General features: G+C 39.3%; 1 protein-coding gene across 2 annotated transcripts in view; it reads left to right on the top strand.

Annotated features, from left to right (window-relative positions):
- The window catches only part of tln2b (talin 2b), a 679,676-nt gene that overhangs the window by 396,458 nt on the left and 266,390 nt on the right, over positions 1–16,828 (top strand). For both annotated transcript variants that reach the window (XM_039773443.1, XM_039773442.1), the window contains exons 6-7: positions 1,535–1,664; positions 4,140–4,292. In XM_039773443.1, the coding sequence (XP_039629377.1) occupies positions 1,535–1,664; positions 4,140–4,292 (283 nt within the window). The remainder of the gene's footprint in view (positions 1–1,534; positions 1,665–4,139; positions 4,293–16,828) is intronic.

Raw genomic sequence — 16,828 nt, 5'->3', positions numbered from 1 at the left:
GCTTCTGTTTTCTTCCTCACAGGGACTACCTGTAAGCACTTCAAGTGGAGCACTAATATCTACTGATGTGACGCCAGCTGATCTCTCTCACTTCTACCACTACACTCCACTTATCCAAAGAGCAAATCCTGCCAACTACACCAAATGTTTTGTCCTGATATCACACAAGGATCCATCCCAGTTCAGACATTTGAAATGTGGTAACTGCCAGTTGCTACACACAAACCCGTGACATCTGTATTACAAAGGCCCTAAGTAGTTCCAAACCAAAACACACAATATCATCTCGCACATTTATTTCACTGTTGGTGAATAGTGAATAGGTAGTGGAAATAACCTGGCATGTTGCCAACTGAAAGGGATCGCCTATCAAAGGACCCCCAGCCCAACCCAGTCGACTGCCTCTACCTTGTGCAATGACCTTGAGAAATGTGGTAGTTCATTTTGGCTCACCCTGTACTTTGCTTTAGCTACAAATTCTTGCCTGTGTTCAGACTGCTGCTCTCATTTGACTTCACGCATTGATGTAATTTTTCACTCAATGCTAATTTCATTCATATGGCCGTTTGTAGCTTTACTAACTTGCTGCAGTGTCCAAAAAAGAAAAGTGCATAAAGAGGGAAGGCCATTTCAAGAAAAGGGTGAGGCAGTGTATACAATTGTGACAAGCTGAGGGGTACTTGTGTAGAGTTTGTAAAGAAAACATGGTAGTCGTTCATTAATATATTTTGCCCCATGTTAGGTATATACATTTTTCTTTATTTTAGCCTTCAATGGAGCTGAGATTGACACCCGTGCCCTACATGAATTAAACACCAGAGCAGAAGGGAAGACCACTTCTGATTTCATAGTCTGGTGTTGCGATCCTGTAATGGGAGGCGAAACCTACTGTATGCATACTGTATCTCTCTCACAGTCAGTTTGCATTGATGGGGTCCAGTTCTCAAGTCTTTCCTACTCCTGTACGTCTCCTCTAACTTTTATCTCGCAGAAGGTATGCCCAAAACTGCGTTCAAGTAGTAGATTCAGGCTTAATTCGCCTGAGTTATGTAATAAGGTACAGCTCACCAACCAACATATTAACAAATTACACAAACAACAAAAGGGAAATAATAACTCCAGTCTGGCTCAAATGTGGGAGAAAACAAAGCCCTAGTGATGCACAGTCCTTGAGTTGAAAGTCTGTCACACCCTTTGTACAGGTGACCACCCATCTTCACACTGGACGTTCTACCAGTGTCCAGTGGCAAATTGTATGCCATGGACGCATTTTATGTATTGTCGCATGTATAACTATTGTCCCGATTATGAGAAATTGATCAGGAATCATTTGATAATGGTGTGTAGTATCCATTATATACAGTACGCTGAATGAACTACATACATTTTAAAAATATGACTAACTATATCTACAATATATATTTTGGATGTCCCTTATAGATGTAAATTTTATGATGAAAGTAAAATGTATGTCTGTTTTATAACTCCATGAAAAAACAAGCATTGTATTAGTTTTCATTTTCTGTTTTTATAGGACATTTTGGAATACAAGAAAAAACAGAGACCTCAAAAGATCAGAATGCTGGATGGCACAGTCAAAACGATCATGGTGGATGATTCAAAAACAGTTGGGGAATTGCTTGTCACTATATGCAGTAGAATTGGTAAATTAAATAATTTAAGTGCTTTTGGTGTGGATTATGAATTAGTCTGAATTAAATGTGTGACAAAGATACCATACCCTGTGATATTTTTAAATAAATAATTTAGCACTTTTCTTTTTTTAATTGCCCTTGGCTACACGGAGAGGTTCAAAATAATGCTTTTTGAAATTGTTGGTTTAAGTGGCATGACGTTAGTAGCAGTAATAAATCGTCTAGTATTAGCTGCAGTATTTAAAGTTAGAAACCGTACATCATACACTGAGCACTGTGGGTTGCATCATCTTACATTCTCATATACATTTCCTCTATTAACTTATTTTTGTATGACATAATGAATTGCGCTGTTTTCTTAAACAATAAAACTTAAGTTTTTTTCCACAGTGGTTTATAGCACGACGTTCATATACTAGCACAATTTTAATATTACTGGTTGAATAAAAGCAACAACTATCTGTCTAATTATGCCTTTGTTTATTAAAGTTTACCTTACAAATTTAAAATAACATAGTTCTGCATACCTCATCCGACTTCTTCTTTCTAAGACATCATCCATTGAGATAAAATTACAAACTAAGTTAATATCCAAGTGCAAAATGAATAAACTCATATGGATAATAAATAATTGGGCAAAATCCCTGTAATAAAAATAAATAAAAAATCAGTTTTCTTGCTTAGTGGTATTCTAGTGGTATTTCTCTAATGACATTTGTAACAATTTAACTAATTGCATAACAATGAATTTATACTCTCTAATTTGAATGTAAATGTGTTGATAGCACCTTAACCTTTAAAGTCAACTTATTAGTATTGTTGAATTATTCTTTTCAAACCTTTATTCCATTTGACCATATCTTAACGATATTTGGGTCATGAGCAAGGACCCCATTAGCAATCAGCTAAATAATGTGGCAAGTGAGGCCTTTACGTGATTAATGAAGGGTGACCAGGAGCTATGAGAGTAGCCACCAAAGAGCCACATGGTCTCTCAAGGTTTGTCTCCGTTGCTCTTAAATGCTGTTTCTTGATTCAGTAGGATGAACTTTATAGGTTTGTCCCACAACTCTGCACCCAGCCTACCAAGCTCGAAGCTAACACTGAACTATCAGATTATAGTACTTTTACGTCAGAGGCTAAGGCTGTGACCACACTACTATATTTTCGTTTAAGAATGGCATTTTTAAATGAAAACGATCTTTGTTCATACTAGCGTTTTCACATTGTTCACACTGGAACGACTGAAAGCTATTCACCTATGCTGGACATGCACACGTCGGCGGAAAAAGGAAAAAAACGCATCTTCTTTAAAGGGGTGAGTCTCCCGCCAGATATGGGATTTATCACAAAACTATAGCGAGTGGTAAATTATTTTCTCTTTGTACATGCAACGTTCAAACTTTACAAACTTCCATGTACATGCCTACAGATAAGTAACAAAACCGGTGCTACGAAAAGCAACTTCTCCATGTCTGCCATGTTGAAATATGGTGACCAGTCTGTCAGTTACTGTTAAGGATTTTGTAGTCTACGCATGTCAGTTGCACTCTCTCAGCCTGTGCATGTACAGTATTTGCTTGTCAAATGCTTTCATCAGCTGCGGGTAGAAGCATCCACAAAATAAATTTCCAGAGGCAAGTGTTCAAGTGATTGCATTATTCCTTCTCCTGCCTGAAATAGTCTGTCTCACTATATCAGAAATCGCTAAATTTATGTTGACAACTTGAATGTACAGTGCTAAACTCGGTAACACAATCTCAAGAGTAGCAGGGTAACACGTTAAAAGCAGTGTATGTTAATTAGTGTAATTACTTTTAAAGCAATGAGTAACCTAACGTATATCTGTGTTGTGGTTATTTCAGCAGCACTGGGTGTAATGCAAGAAGCACATGGCCCGGGTTTGTCCTTTGCATGGCTCAAGCGGACAACCACGCAGAATAGAGTGCACTTTGTGCAATCCAGTAACAGAAACCTACAAATAAAGAGACAATTTGACAAAACCTATTCATAAACATAAGAAAATTGTTATGGCGTCATGTTTATTTTTAGATTCACAATAGCTGATGATGACGTTAAACTCTTTTTTTGCTCAGATTAATTAGACGATGGAGCATTTTGACAAAGGAGAACTCCAGAAGGTTGCTAGCCCATGTAAACGCGGATTTGTAAGAAACCAGGTTTCTGCCTTAATTGGGTTATTCACCTAAACCTGATTTGGTGTGTGTATGTAAACACACTAATTGTTGTGTACCAATAAAATGTGAAAACTTTCACGAGGTATTTTATGTACAGCACCTTTACTGTTTAAAGTGTGTTCCCTTTGTCACCAAGACCTCTTTCATTTTGTATCTGCCTAATAAGTTAATGCTTTTGGTTCGTTTATCAAGACTTTTTGCAATTTGTCTTTCATTCCAGATAAAACCCTGTACAAATATTGTAAATTGTATTGCTTTTAGTCTAAGTGTTTTAAATTTCTTTAAGGCATTACAAATTATGAAGAATACTCATTGATCCAAGAGAGTGCAGAAGAAAAAAAAGAGGATGGAATGGGAACACTCAAAAAGGATCGAACACTTCTAAGGGATGAAAGAAAAATGGAGAAGCTTAAAGCAAAACTTCATACCGATGATGATTGTAAGTAACTTCATTGAAGATTTCAAATATGGTGACTGTCAATGTTATATGCAGATAGATTGCCCAAAAAGATAAACCTTTAGGATTCTTAGCTACCCAAGAAACAAGGTTGATTAGTATCGCAAGACAAATTATTGAAAGGTAAAAATTGATTTGCTGCTGTTTAAATTTGAACTATCCAAGGATATGACATTTGATTGAAGGTCAGGATACCCAGTGGCCCAGGAGTAAGTTCAAGCACTTTATTGTCATTGTGCAACACAAAGAAATTACTTATTGTGACAGCCCCAAGGTGCTGAAAAGTCAAATAATTCCAAATGTGTCGTATACAGTGTTAAGTGATCAAGTAACCAGAGCAAATTATTACTGCTCAAAGTACAGCAGCATAAATTGTTATTGCACCTGTTAATGAAAGTACATTACTATTATATATTGTATTACGTTAGTATATTGCACATTACCAATATAGCTTTTTGCACATGTTCAATTAAAAAATGATCTCAGACTGAGGAGATTTAGAGTTCAGAAAGTTTATGGCAGATGGGAAAAAGCTATTTTTTAGTCTGTGCGTACCCAGATTGTCCTAAAGCGTCTTCCTGATGGGAGGAACTCAAACAAAGAATTTCCAGGATGAGTTTTGTCCTTGAGAATGTTTTTGGCCCTTCTCACACAGTGAGTCTTATACGAGAGTTCGAGTGATGGCAGTTCAGTCCCAATAATGGCCTCTGCTGTTTTTACGACCTGCTGCAGGGCTTCTTTAGCAGCCTTGGTGCAGCTGTTGTACCAGGCCAGCATGCAGTTAGTTAAAATGCTCTCTATAGTGCATCTATAGAAATTAACCAGCAGCTTCTGGGGGAGGTCAGCTCTCCTTAGCTTCCTGAGAAAATAGAGGCGTTGTTGTGCTTTGCCTGTTATAGCCAAGTTGTTGTCAGCCCAGAACAGGTCCTCTGAGATGGTGACTCCTAGAAACTTAAAGCTGGAAACTCTCTCCACAGCATCTGCATTGATTGTTATTGGACTGTGATTAGTCTTTTTAGTGGTCCTAAAGTCCAGAATAACTTCTTTGGTCTTTTTGGTACTTAAGGCCAGGTTGTTGGTGTTGCACCATTCTGTCAGATTCTGAATCTCTTCCCTATATGCAGCTTCATTGTTCTCTGTTACAAGCCCAATGACAGTCGTATCATCTGAAAATTTAACAATAATTTTGATTGGTGGATGGGTTGACAGTCCTGGATGAAGAGTGCATAGAGAAGGGGACTTAGTACACATCCTTGCAGCACACCAGTGCTCAGGGTAAGGGTGAAGGAAGTGTGTTTGCCCATCCTGACAGACTGGGGGGCGGTTGGTGAGAAAATCCAATAGCCAGTTGCACATGGATGGAGCAAGTCCTAGTGCATAGAGTTTTTGGATCAACTGGTTAGATATGATGGTATTAAATGCAGAGCTGTAGTCAATGAAGAGCATCCTAACATAGGTGTTAGGCTTTTCCAGGTGCGAGAGGGCAGCATGTAGAGCCACACAAATGGCGTCCTCAGTTGATCTGTTTGACCGATGGGCAAACTGGTGTTGGTCTAGATCAGCTGGGATGGAGGCTTTGATGTCGGTGATTACCAGTCGTTCAAGCACTTTGGCTTGAGAGCTTGGGGCGAGAGCAACTGGTCAACAGTCATTAAGACAGTTTATCCTCGTTTTTTTGGGAACAGATACAATGGTTGTTAATTTCAGGCACAAGAGGACTACACCTGAGGAGTGAGAGAAGTTGAATATGTGTGTAAATACCTCCGCTAATTGGTCAGCGTAGGCGTGGAGCACACGTCCTTGCACATTATCAGGACCTGCTGCCTTCCTTGTATTGATGTTTTCGAGTGCCTATCGCATATCATGCATGTGTACGACCAAAGGCTGTGAATCTCTGGTCAGCTTGAAGCTGACTGGAGGCTGGTTATTGTCCTTGTCAAAACGTGAAAAGAAACTGTTAAGTTCCTCTGCTAGGTTGGCATTGTTATTGGCCAGTGTGTATTGTACGTCATTTTTCTTTTTGTAATCCGTGATTAATCGGATGCCTTGCCACATCTGCTGTGACTTTGAGTTACTGTCAAAGTCCTCCTCAATCCATTGGCATAGATGAGTTGTATTGGCGTGAAACCTGCATGCGTTTCAGAAGAGGCCATCCACCTGAAGCTAAGCATGTTTGGGCCTGGCCATTACTTGGATGGGAGACCATCTAGGAAAAGTTTGGGTTGCTGCTAGAAGAGGTGTTGGTAAGGCCAGCAATGGCCGCTTACCCTGTGTTCAGAATGTGGATCCCAATGCTCCAGTGCAGTGACGGGGACACTATGCTATAAACATGGCACCATCCTTTGGAGGAGATGTAAAAACTAGGTCCTGACTCTTCCAGTCATTAATAATCCCTGGGCATCCTTCATAAAGAGCAGGGTGTATCCCGATGTCCTGGCTAAAAGTTCCTCCATGACCTAGTCATTTGAACCTCTAATCATCCCCTGTGTCTAATTGGCTATCCGTCTCACCCCTTCACTGCCTAATAGCTAATGTATGAAGAATGTACTGGCGGAAAATGGCTGCTGTTATATCATTCAAATGGGTATTACACATTGGTGGTGGTTGAAGTGGTATCCAACTCACTAAATGTGCTTTGAGTCGCGAGAAAACAGCTTTATACATGTAAAGAATTATTATTGTTAATGTTATGGTATGCATGATTTAAAAAGTGGTTATGAGCTATTAAAAAAGCAACTACCGGTTATAAACCATTTAGAAAGTGACGTGGTAGCACTTTGTTTCACATTTCTGCCTTTTAATGGATCTGGCTTCAGTTGCTGGTTAGCCAAGGTGCCCCCACCCCATCTCAAAGATCTATAATATTAGTTTTATTGTCATCTGTAAATTATACTTAAATGGTGTGTACTACCTGTGATTACCAGGCATTCTATCCAAGATTGATTCCTGCTAAAATAGGCATTAGCTGGCAGTTACCCGGAAATTGAAAATGCATGTTCAGATAATGGACTGAAATGGAAAACCAGTTTGTTAGCGAAATACTTCAAGGCAAATGGAGGAAAAACCTTGGTGATGTTTGAAAGGCAAGGGGTAAGAGGCATGAAGGAGGTGGGCTTATGGCCATGCAGCATGCATGGTAAAGGTGTTTGGAGAGAAATTTATCACAAGTGGGTGCAGTGGGTAGAGTGGAGCCCATTATATAGAAGCTGGGACCTTCTGTGTAATCTATTTTATGCTAGAGAGAATCTGAGTGCCAGGCAGTGATGTAAATATATATGCTTAGCAATCAAAATATTTGAGACAGCCAGTGCAGCTTGATCTATGAACTTCATGGGCAGGGAGCCACCAGTTTATATATAAAATGAAGAAATGTCTTGGAAATGTTTAGCTTATTTCTGTTTCCCAAGACCCTCCTATTTTATCCAAGTGTTGCAGATAATGTTTTATAATTATTCCAATAAATCTAGGTTAATTTCTAAATAATTGTTTAAGCTTTCATGCTTTATATTTTTTTAAATTATCTTTCTCTTTCAATTTGACTTTTTTTCTTTTATGCTGTAGTTAGAAAGAGTTTCATGTCAAACCAAAATAAGAGAAAAACTGCTGCAGTTTATGCCCAAAATAGGGCAAAGCGTTTAATTCTGTATACTTCACTCAAACAAGAAACAGGTGTCCCAAGTGAGCTGCACAGCTGGATCGCTTCCAGAAACTCCATACGCGCGTGCATTTTTAGACTCAGCAGCTGTGTTTCGTGGAAATGCGCTGAGCTTACTGTGAAGGTGTGATCCTTTCTACTTCATGCAGGCTGTGGTGGAAACGCTTGGTGAAATAATTCCTAACGGTCAGACATAGCCCAGAGATTTTTAAAACATTTTCTTTTTTAACGTTGTTCTCCTTTCTTTCAGCCTGACGATTATTAAAGAAGGAGAGTCCACAGCTGAGTCATTTGGAGCCAGTTGTGCAGTCTTTGCATTGTCATTCAGTCCAGTCTAAATTTAGCAAATAATTTTAATTTTTCTTAATAGAACTGCCTCAAGTCACAAGCCAAAAATCTGCAAAACATGCGGTTTTGAATCCCAACTAAACCGGAACAACTGGCACAACCTGCTGTTTTTTTCCAAGGCACTACAGATGTGCCTTTCCTAGTAGATTCTGGGATTAAAGAACCATGCTGGTCTGGCTCTTAGAGTGCACAGCCCCACACGCTTGAAGAATAATAATATATGTTCTGATGGTTCAAGTCTCTGTTCATTTTTGGATGTTACTCTGTCTTGTCCTATGATTTCTGAGGTTCCATCTCTTATTTCAACATTTCCTTCATTTTACATTGCAGATGAATTTTAGGTGTTAGAAAATCAAAAAGCAGTGGTGCAGTGTGATGCTTTAAATTCCAATATTAAAAATGAAAAATTTGGTGTCTTTATATGTGCTGGTCACCAGGTATGTAGTGTCTTTATGAAAGGTGCTGACTGCTTGCAGTGCCCACAGAGAGCTTTTTGCATTGACATCCATTGCTGTAAGTTACAGCGTATTAATTCAAAGGTCTTGTAGCTCACAGACAGGACTGAGCATCACGTACAAATAAAGGCGTACTCTGTCTTCCTGTACTACAGTGTCCATTCACGAAGAGTGCATGTTCTTCACTTGCTGTTAGGTTAGATAGGCTTTATTATCCCAGATGGAAATTGTTTTGCACAGGAAAGTACAAAACATAAGACATTCATACACAGATACAAGAAAATAAGCTAATATGCAGCAACTGACAACTAGTGTTATCATAATTGCACACACTCAAGAGTAGTACACAGGAGATTAATTACCTTAAACAGTACACAAAATAACAATTTAGAATTCAGCAGCATCTCTAAAAATAGCAGAACTCATAATGCGTATTGCTGTAGGAATAAGAGAGTTCTTAAATCTGCTGCTCTTTACCCTAAGGAAACTAAATCTGAGCCTCATGCCATCAATTGAAATTTAGGAAAGTTTATTTTAAATGTTGAGCATTTCATTATGTTGTACTGTACTTAATAATAATAATTAAATTTATATACCACTTTTTTACTACATAAAGTGGGGAGCCACTTCAACCACCGCCAATGTGTAGCACCAACCTGGATTATGTGAAGGCAGTCATTATTGTTCCAGTATGTCCACCACACATTAGCTATTGGGTGGTGAAGTGTTGAGAGAGACGGCCAGTTAGAGACAGGGGATGATTAGGGCCCAGAACATTTTGATAAGCTCTACTCTTTTCAAAAGATGCCCAGGAATCTTTAATGATAATGGAGAGTCAGGACCTCAGTTTTACGTCTCAGTCCCCGTCACTGCACTGGGGCATTGGGATTCACACACAGACCACAGGATGAGCACCCAGTGCTGGCCTCATCAACATCTCTTCCTAGCTTTCCCATGATTGTCTACTTTCCAAGTACTGGCTTAGCTTCAAGTGGATGACCTCTTCTGAAGTGCAGGTTGTATGGTTGCAATCTTCTCATACAATAAAGTGCTTAATTACTATATTGTGTGCTGACAGTGCCATTTGTGTGTATGTATGTATATATATACAGTGCATCCGGAAAGTATTAACAGCGCATCACTTTTTCCACATTTTTTATGTTATAGCCTTATTCCAAAATGGATTAAATTAATTTTTTTCCTCAGAATTCTACACACAACCCCCTATAATGACAACGTGAAAAAGTTTACTTGAGGTTTTTGCAAATTTGATATCTTGGCTGTGTGCTTAGGGTCGTTGTCCTGCTGAAAGATGAACTATCGCCCCAGTCTGTCTCTGTACATTGCTGCAGTCATCTTTCCCTTTATCCTGACTAGTCTCCCAGTTCCTGCTTCTGAAAATCATCCTCACAGCATGATGCTGCCACCACCATACTTCACTGTAGAGATGGTATTGGCCTGGTAATGAGCGGTGCCTGGTTTCCTCCAAACGTGATGCCTGGCATTCACACCAAAGAGTTCAATCTTTGTCTCATCAGACCAGAGAATTTTGTTTCTCATGGTCTGAGAGTCTTTCAGGTGCCTTTTGGCAAACTCCAGGCAGGCTGCCACGTGCCTTTTACTAAGGAGTGGCTTCCGTCTGGCCACTCTACCATACAGGCCTGATTGGTAGATTGCTGCAGAGATCATTGTCCTTCTGGAAGGTTCTCCTCTCTCCACAGAGTGACTATTGGGTTCTTAGTCACCTACTTGACTAAGGCCCTTCTCCCCCAATCGCTCAGTTTAGATGGCTGGCCAGCTCTAGGAAGAGTCCTGGTGGTTTTAAACTTCTTCCACTTATGGATGATGGAGGCCACTGTGCTCATTTGGACCTTCAAAGCAGCAGAATTTTTTCTGTAACCTTCCCCAGATTTGTGCCTTGAGACAATTCCTTTGACTTCATGCTTGGTTTGTGCTCTGACATTAACTGTCAACTGTGGGACCCTTATATAGACAGGTGTGTACCTTTCCAAATCTGTCCAATCAACTGAATTTACTACAGGTGGACAATTTAAGCTGCAGAAACATCTCAAGGATGATCAGAGGAGACAGGATACACCTGAGCTCAATTTTGAGCTTTATGGCAAAGTCTGTGAATACTTATGTACATGTGCTTTCTCAATTTTTTTATTTTTAATAAATTTGCAAAAATCTCAAGTAAACTTTTTTCACGTTGTCTTTATGGGGTGTTGTGTGTAGAATTCTGAGGAAAAAATTAATTTAATCCAATTTGGAATAAGGCTGTAACATAACAAAATGTGTAAAAAGTGATGCGCTGTGAATACTTTCTGGATGCACTGTATATATATAATACTAGCAAAATACCCGCGCTTCGCAGCGGAGAAGTAGTGTGTTAAAGAAGCAATGAAAAGAAAAGGAAACATTTTGAAAATAACGTAACCTGATTGTCAATGTAATTGTTTTGTCACTGTTGTGAGTGATGAGTGTTGTTGTCATATATATATATATATATATATATTTACACACACACACATAAACATATATATATATATATATACATATCTATACATATACACATATATACATACATATATATCTACATATATACACACACATATATACACACATATACATATATACACACACATATATACACACAAATACATATATATATATATATATACACATACATACACACACACATATATAAACATATATATATATACATATACATACATATCTACATATATACACACACAGCTATTTCGTATCAGTGCAATACGCTGTTTGTTAAAACGGTTGACTCCCGCTCTTATGTGCAATAACAAATCAAATCATTCAGTTGTCTTTGCTCATATGTCATTTTAGAGCTGGACGCCTGGCATCTTTTTTTGGCCACAAGTTCGTTTGTGTTTGGTGTGAGGTTCTGTGTTGTGGAGATTCTCAGGATGGATTGCAGGTGCACATCAGTGAGGCGACTCCTGTGTGCTGTTTTGTTAGTCTTTATCACTGAGAAGAGCTTCTCACACAGATATGTGCTACCAAACATGCACAAGGTTCGAGCCGCATGTAGACGGACTTTTTTTGTTCTTCAAAGTCACCAAAGCGCCGTGCAAACTCAGTGTGCAATAACTCTAGCTTCGCGAAGCGCTGCATTATGGGATCTGTAGTTTATTGTGTTACCAGCGCTTCATATACCCGGGCTTTAATAACAATAATACAGTATATAAAATGATCTCGGGCCAGATATAATTACACTGGCGGATGTGGCCCGCGCCCTTGAGTTTGACACATATGGACTAAATAGAACTTGAAAAGATATATTTTTCAAATGTGATCGCAATTCAGATAGAGTTGACGCCACTACAGCCTGCATGCCTCAATAAGTCATCCTCCCTCGCTCTTACTTTTTACCGCTCATCTAATGAATACACTGAGTATGGCTTTACCAAAACAATCATTGATGGCAAATAAAGTATCCATTATTCGAGTATGTAGAGCGGGATATATATATATACATATATATATATACCCGCGTATCGCAGCGGAGAAGTAGTGTGTTAAAAAAGCTAGAAAAAGAAAAGGGAACATTTTAAAAATAACGTAACATGACTGTCAATATACAGTATTTGTTTTGTGAGTGTTACTGAGTGTTGCTGTCATCAAGGATTTGATTATCATTATTTCTTTCAATCAGGTTCGTATTTGTAGGATGTGTTGTGTTCAAGTTACATTCCGTGTTTGTCAATCGCTTGTAAAGATGACAGGTTTCATTCATCGATTCGCTTCTTACTGCATTAATAAACAGCTCGTCTTCTTCTTTATCTGAGACCTGACACACTGCATGCACGGGTTTTTTACACTGTCTTCCTTTAGCGGGACATTGACTTTTTCCACCGTGTGCTTTGTTTCCACAGTAGCAGCATTTATGAATATGCCTGTATGTATCAGACGCTTCATATTTTTTGCTGCCTTTTCAATTGTGTAATTCGGTTTTTGTTCAGCGCTCTTTGGAACTGTTGCTTTTATCTGTGCACTCGCCAGTTCACGTGAGCCGCTCGTGTACTTGCATCGAAGGTTCCCAGCTGTGCTGGTGCCATCTCGTGCTATGTCCATGGCTGTATTTAATGTTACCTTAGTCCTGGCACTTAAAACTTTCTCTCGCAGTTTCGCTGAGTTTGTGTCAAACACCACCCTGACCATCTCATCTTCCTCTGCATAAGCACAGTCCTTAACCCGTGAATATTTAGTGGCAGTTTGCTATTGGATTGCCGCTGACGGACGGCCTTATATGGGCAGGCACTAAATTACAAACGCCAGCGGCAGCCTGTCTATGAACTTAATTTAAAGTGTAGGTTTACATCGTGCTTTGTTTCCGAAGTAGCAGAACTCATCAATATGGTTGTATATGTCACTCGCCGCTTCTTATTGTTTCGCTGCCTTCTCAATTATATAATGCATGTTTTCTTGAGCGCTTTTTGAGGTCTTCCTGGTTTTCTATGTACTGCGTGATTACGTGGGAGGCGTGATGATGTCACACGAAACTCCGCCCCCACGGCGTTGAAGCTCATCTCATTTACAGTAAATGGAGAAAAACTGCTTCCAGTTATGACCATTAAGCGTAGAATTTCGATATAAAACCTGCCCAACTTTTGTAAGGAAGCTGTAAGGAATGAACCTGCCAAATTTCAGCCTTCCACCCACACGGGAAGTTGGAGAATTAGTGATGAGTCAGTGAGTGAGTGAGTGAGGGCTTTGCCTTTTATTAGTATAGATATACATATATATATATATATATATATATATATATATATATATATATATATATATATATATATATATATATAATGTGCGTGTGTGTGTTGGGGTGGGAGAATCACACAAGACTAATAACTTAATTGGTTTTGAGCAAGGTGTGATAGTGGGCCTCAGATGCATCATCATAAAACTACAGTACTGGATATTACACGTAGGTTTGAGGATAATAATAATAATAATAATAATTACATTTATATACTGCTTTTCTCACTACTCAAAGCGCTACCACACAGGGAGGACCCAGGACACAAAACCATGATCTCCTAACTGCGAGGCAGTAGTGCTACCACTGCGCCACCTGTGTGCATCAAGAATATGAATCATATAGGTGTCATTTAAAAAAAGGGAGACCTTAAATTAATAGTGAAGTCTGAAATCCAAAAGTCTTGTATCTTTAAACAAGCCAAGGACGAAAAACCAAGGAAAGGGAATGAAGCACTTAAATTATAAAATCTCAGTCAAAAGGGAGCCGAAAAACAGAAGTAGCAACTAATGCTACAGCATCCATCTTATGGATTGCTGGGCTGTTAAGTAGCACTGCTGATGTTCCTCTTGCTGCAACGCCATGGCACTTAACTGAAAGCAAAAATATTAATGGTAGTCAGTTCTTCATAACAGATTTTCTTTAAGAAATATAGAAAAAGAAAAACCTAATTGTTAGACTATCAGACTAATTAGAAAAAAACAACAGGATAAAAAATGAATACCCTATGTACTCACATATAAGTTCTCCCGCGGATAACTCAGGGCTTGATTTTACGGTATAATTTCTGGTATTTTATAATGTTGGTCATATAAATCGAATGCGGAAAACTCATGCTACTGGTAAAACAGATTATAATATGCTAACACCCGCCTGAGACTGTAACCATGGGGCACACTGCCTTTTTTTTCCTATGTATTGTGCCTATGTGACCACAGAGTAATACCCAAACTATTCCGAAGTGACGTTTGCACTGTTTTGTGTGTCTCACAACCTCATACACCCTTATCTACGATGGAGTGCTTGATCAGAAGAAAATATGAAGCTAGTTTTAAATTAAAAGTCATTGAAGTGGCGAAAAAATTGGTATCTGTGCTGCTGCAACAAAATTCGATGCGTCTATGAAACTGGTGCGAGATTGGAGGAGGCAAGAAGATGGGGAGAGAAAAAAAAAAAAAATTTAAGTGTTGTATTTTTGAAGTGGTGTATAAGTCGGATCTGATTTTATGATCGATTTTTCAGGTTTCAAGACCCGACTTGAGCGAGTATATACAGTAAGTTGAACCAGGGATGAAACCTAACACTAGAGTACATTGATAAAGTGACTGATGTTAACAGAAGAATATGACAGTGGTGCCAATAGAGAAATTGTAAGATACAACATATTGTATCTTCTTACAGAACATTGAATGTTTAAACAATTTAGAAAATGTACATATGGTGTAAAATTCAGGGACCTTTCTTAACTAATTTGAAAGTTGAGGCATTTTAAGTTTGTTTAAATGAGAAGTAAAGGAAAATGACACCTTTTACTGGCTAATTAAAAAGATTACAATATGCCAGCTTTCAAGGCAACTCAGGCACCTTCTTCAGGCAAGATGATCTTCCGGCACCCACATACCCGGCCTCACCTCAAAATTCATCATTTAGGCTTGAGTGCTTCCCTTGGTTTCACAGTACATGCTTATGAGTCAGCCTAAAAGGAGACCCAGGACATGGTAAAACACCATGAATCCAGGTTATGTCCAGCTCAAGTAGAAACGTCCTGGGGATATCCTTAAGACATGCCCGGACCACCTCAGCTGGCTCAACTCGATCTAGAGAAGCAGCGGCCATACTCTGAGGCTCACCCTATCATGGAATGTCAACCCGACAAAGAACTATCTTTTCTGCTGCATTTTTTCAATTATTGCCCCTGGCTCATGACCATAGGACAGGGATGTAGATTGACCGGTAAACCAAAAGTTTTAGGCTCTAAAACTTTAGGTTCTATTCCCACTTCAGCACTACTTGTTGATCTTACATTCTGTTTTTCGATTACTTTTGAACAAGATCCTGTGGTACTTGAACTCCTTCAGTAGGGTTACTGTTCTTCCCTCACCTGGAGAGAGCAATCCACTCTTTTCAGAGAGAATACAGTGATCCCTCCTTGATCGTGGGGGTTGCGTTCCAGAACCCCCGCCAAAGGTGAAAATCTGAGAAGTAAAAAGCATACGTTTTATATTGTTATTTTTATATTGTCACGATTGGGTCATAGATTTGCACAGAAACACAGGAGGTTGTAGAGACAGTAACTTTATAACACTGCAAAGAAACATTTGTCTCTTTTTCAAAAGTTTAAACTGTGCCCCATGACAAGATAAAGATGACAGTTCTGTCTCACAATTAAAGGAATGCAAACATATCTTCCTTTTCAAAGGAGTGTGCGTCAGGAGCAGAGAATGTCAGACAGAGAGAGAAAATCAAAAAACAATCAAAAATCAATAGGTGCCGTTTGGACTTTTAAGTATGCGAAGCACCGCGATAAAGCAGCCGCAAGAAAGGGAGCAATGTGAAGGTAGTCTTTCAGCATTTTTCAGAGGAGCATCTGTATCCCTGAGGCCAGGAGTGGGCAAACTATGGCCTGCGGGCCACATCCGTCCCGTTGATGTTTTTAATCCGGCCCGCTGAAGATTGGTACAGAATTACCCAAATCATATCATCATTATGACTGCATTCATTTGACCTTGTCCTGTAATGCCTGGCGTTCCACCAGGTGGCGCATAAGGCGCAGTGATACTTGATTTTGTGGAGCTAGGGCTACTCTTTGTTATTACTCTGCTACTGCTCTGAACCCATCTGCAACAATGAGTGGGCCAAAGAAAAGAAAAGTCGGCAGTGAGTGCCGAGTGCTTAATAAGGAATGGACAACTAAATACTTTTTCACTGAAGTCTGGTCAATGGCTGTATGTCTTATTTGCCAAGAAACCGTTGGGGTTTTAAAGGAATACAACATCAGCCATCACTTTTCCACCAGGCATGCTAATTATGCTAACAACCAGTCAATGCAAGAACGGACGGCTACCGCTTAGTGGTTGGAAGCCTGTTTGCTGGCTTAGCAAAACATCTTTATCTAACAAACTGCCATCCAAAAATCAAACACGAACGCAAGTTATGTGCTGGCATTCAAATTAGCAAAGACCAGCAAGCATTTCTCTGAAGGGGAGTTTCTCAAAGAGTGTATGGTAGAGACAGCAGGTATCTTGTGTCCTGAGAGCAA

This window comes from Polypterus senegalus, chromosome 12 (genome assembly GCF_016835505.1).
Source record: "Polypterus senegalus isolate Bchr_013 chromosome 12, ASM1683550v1, whole genome shotgun sequence".
NCBI lineage: Eukaryota > Metazoa > Chordata > Cladistia > Polypteriformes > Polypteridae > Polypterus > Polypterus senegalus.
The sequence above is the reverse complement of the archived record's forward strand: the minus strand, read 5'-3'. Positions and strand labels throughout refer to the sequence as shown.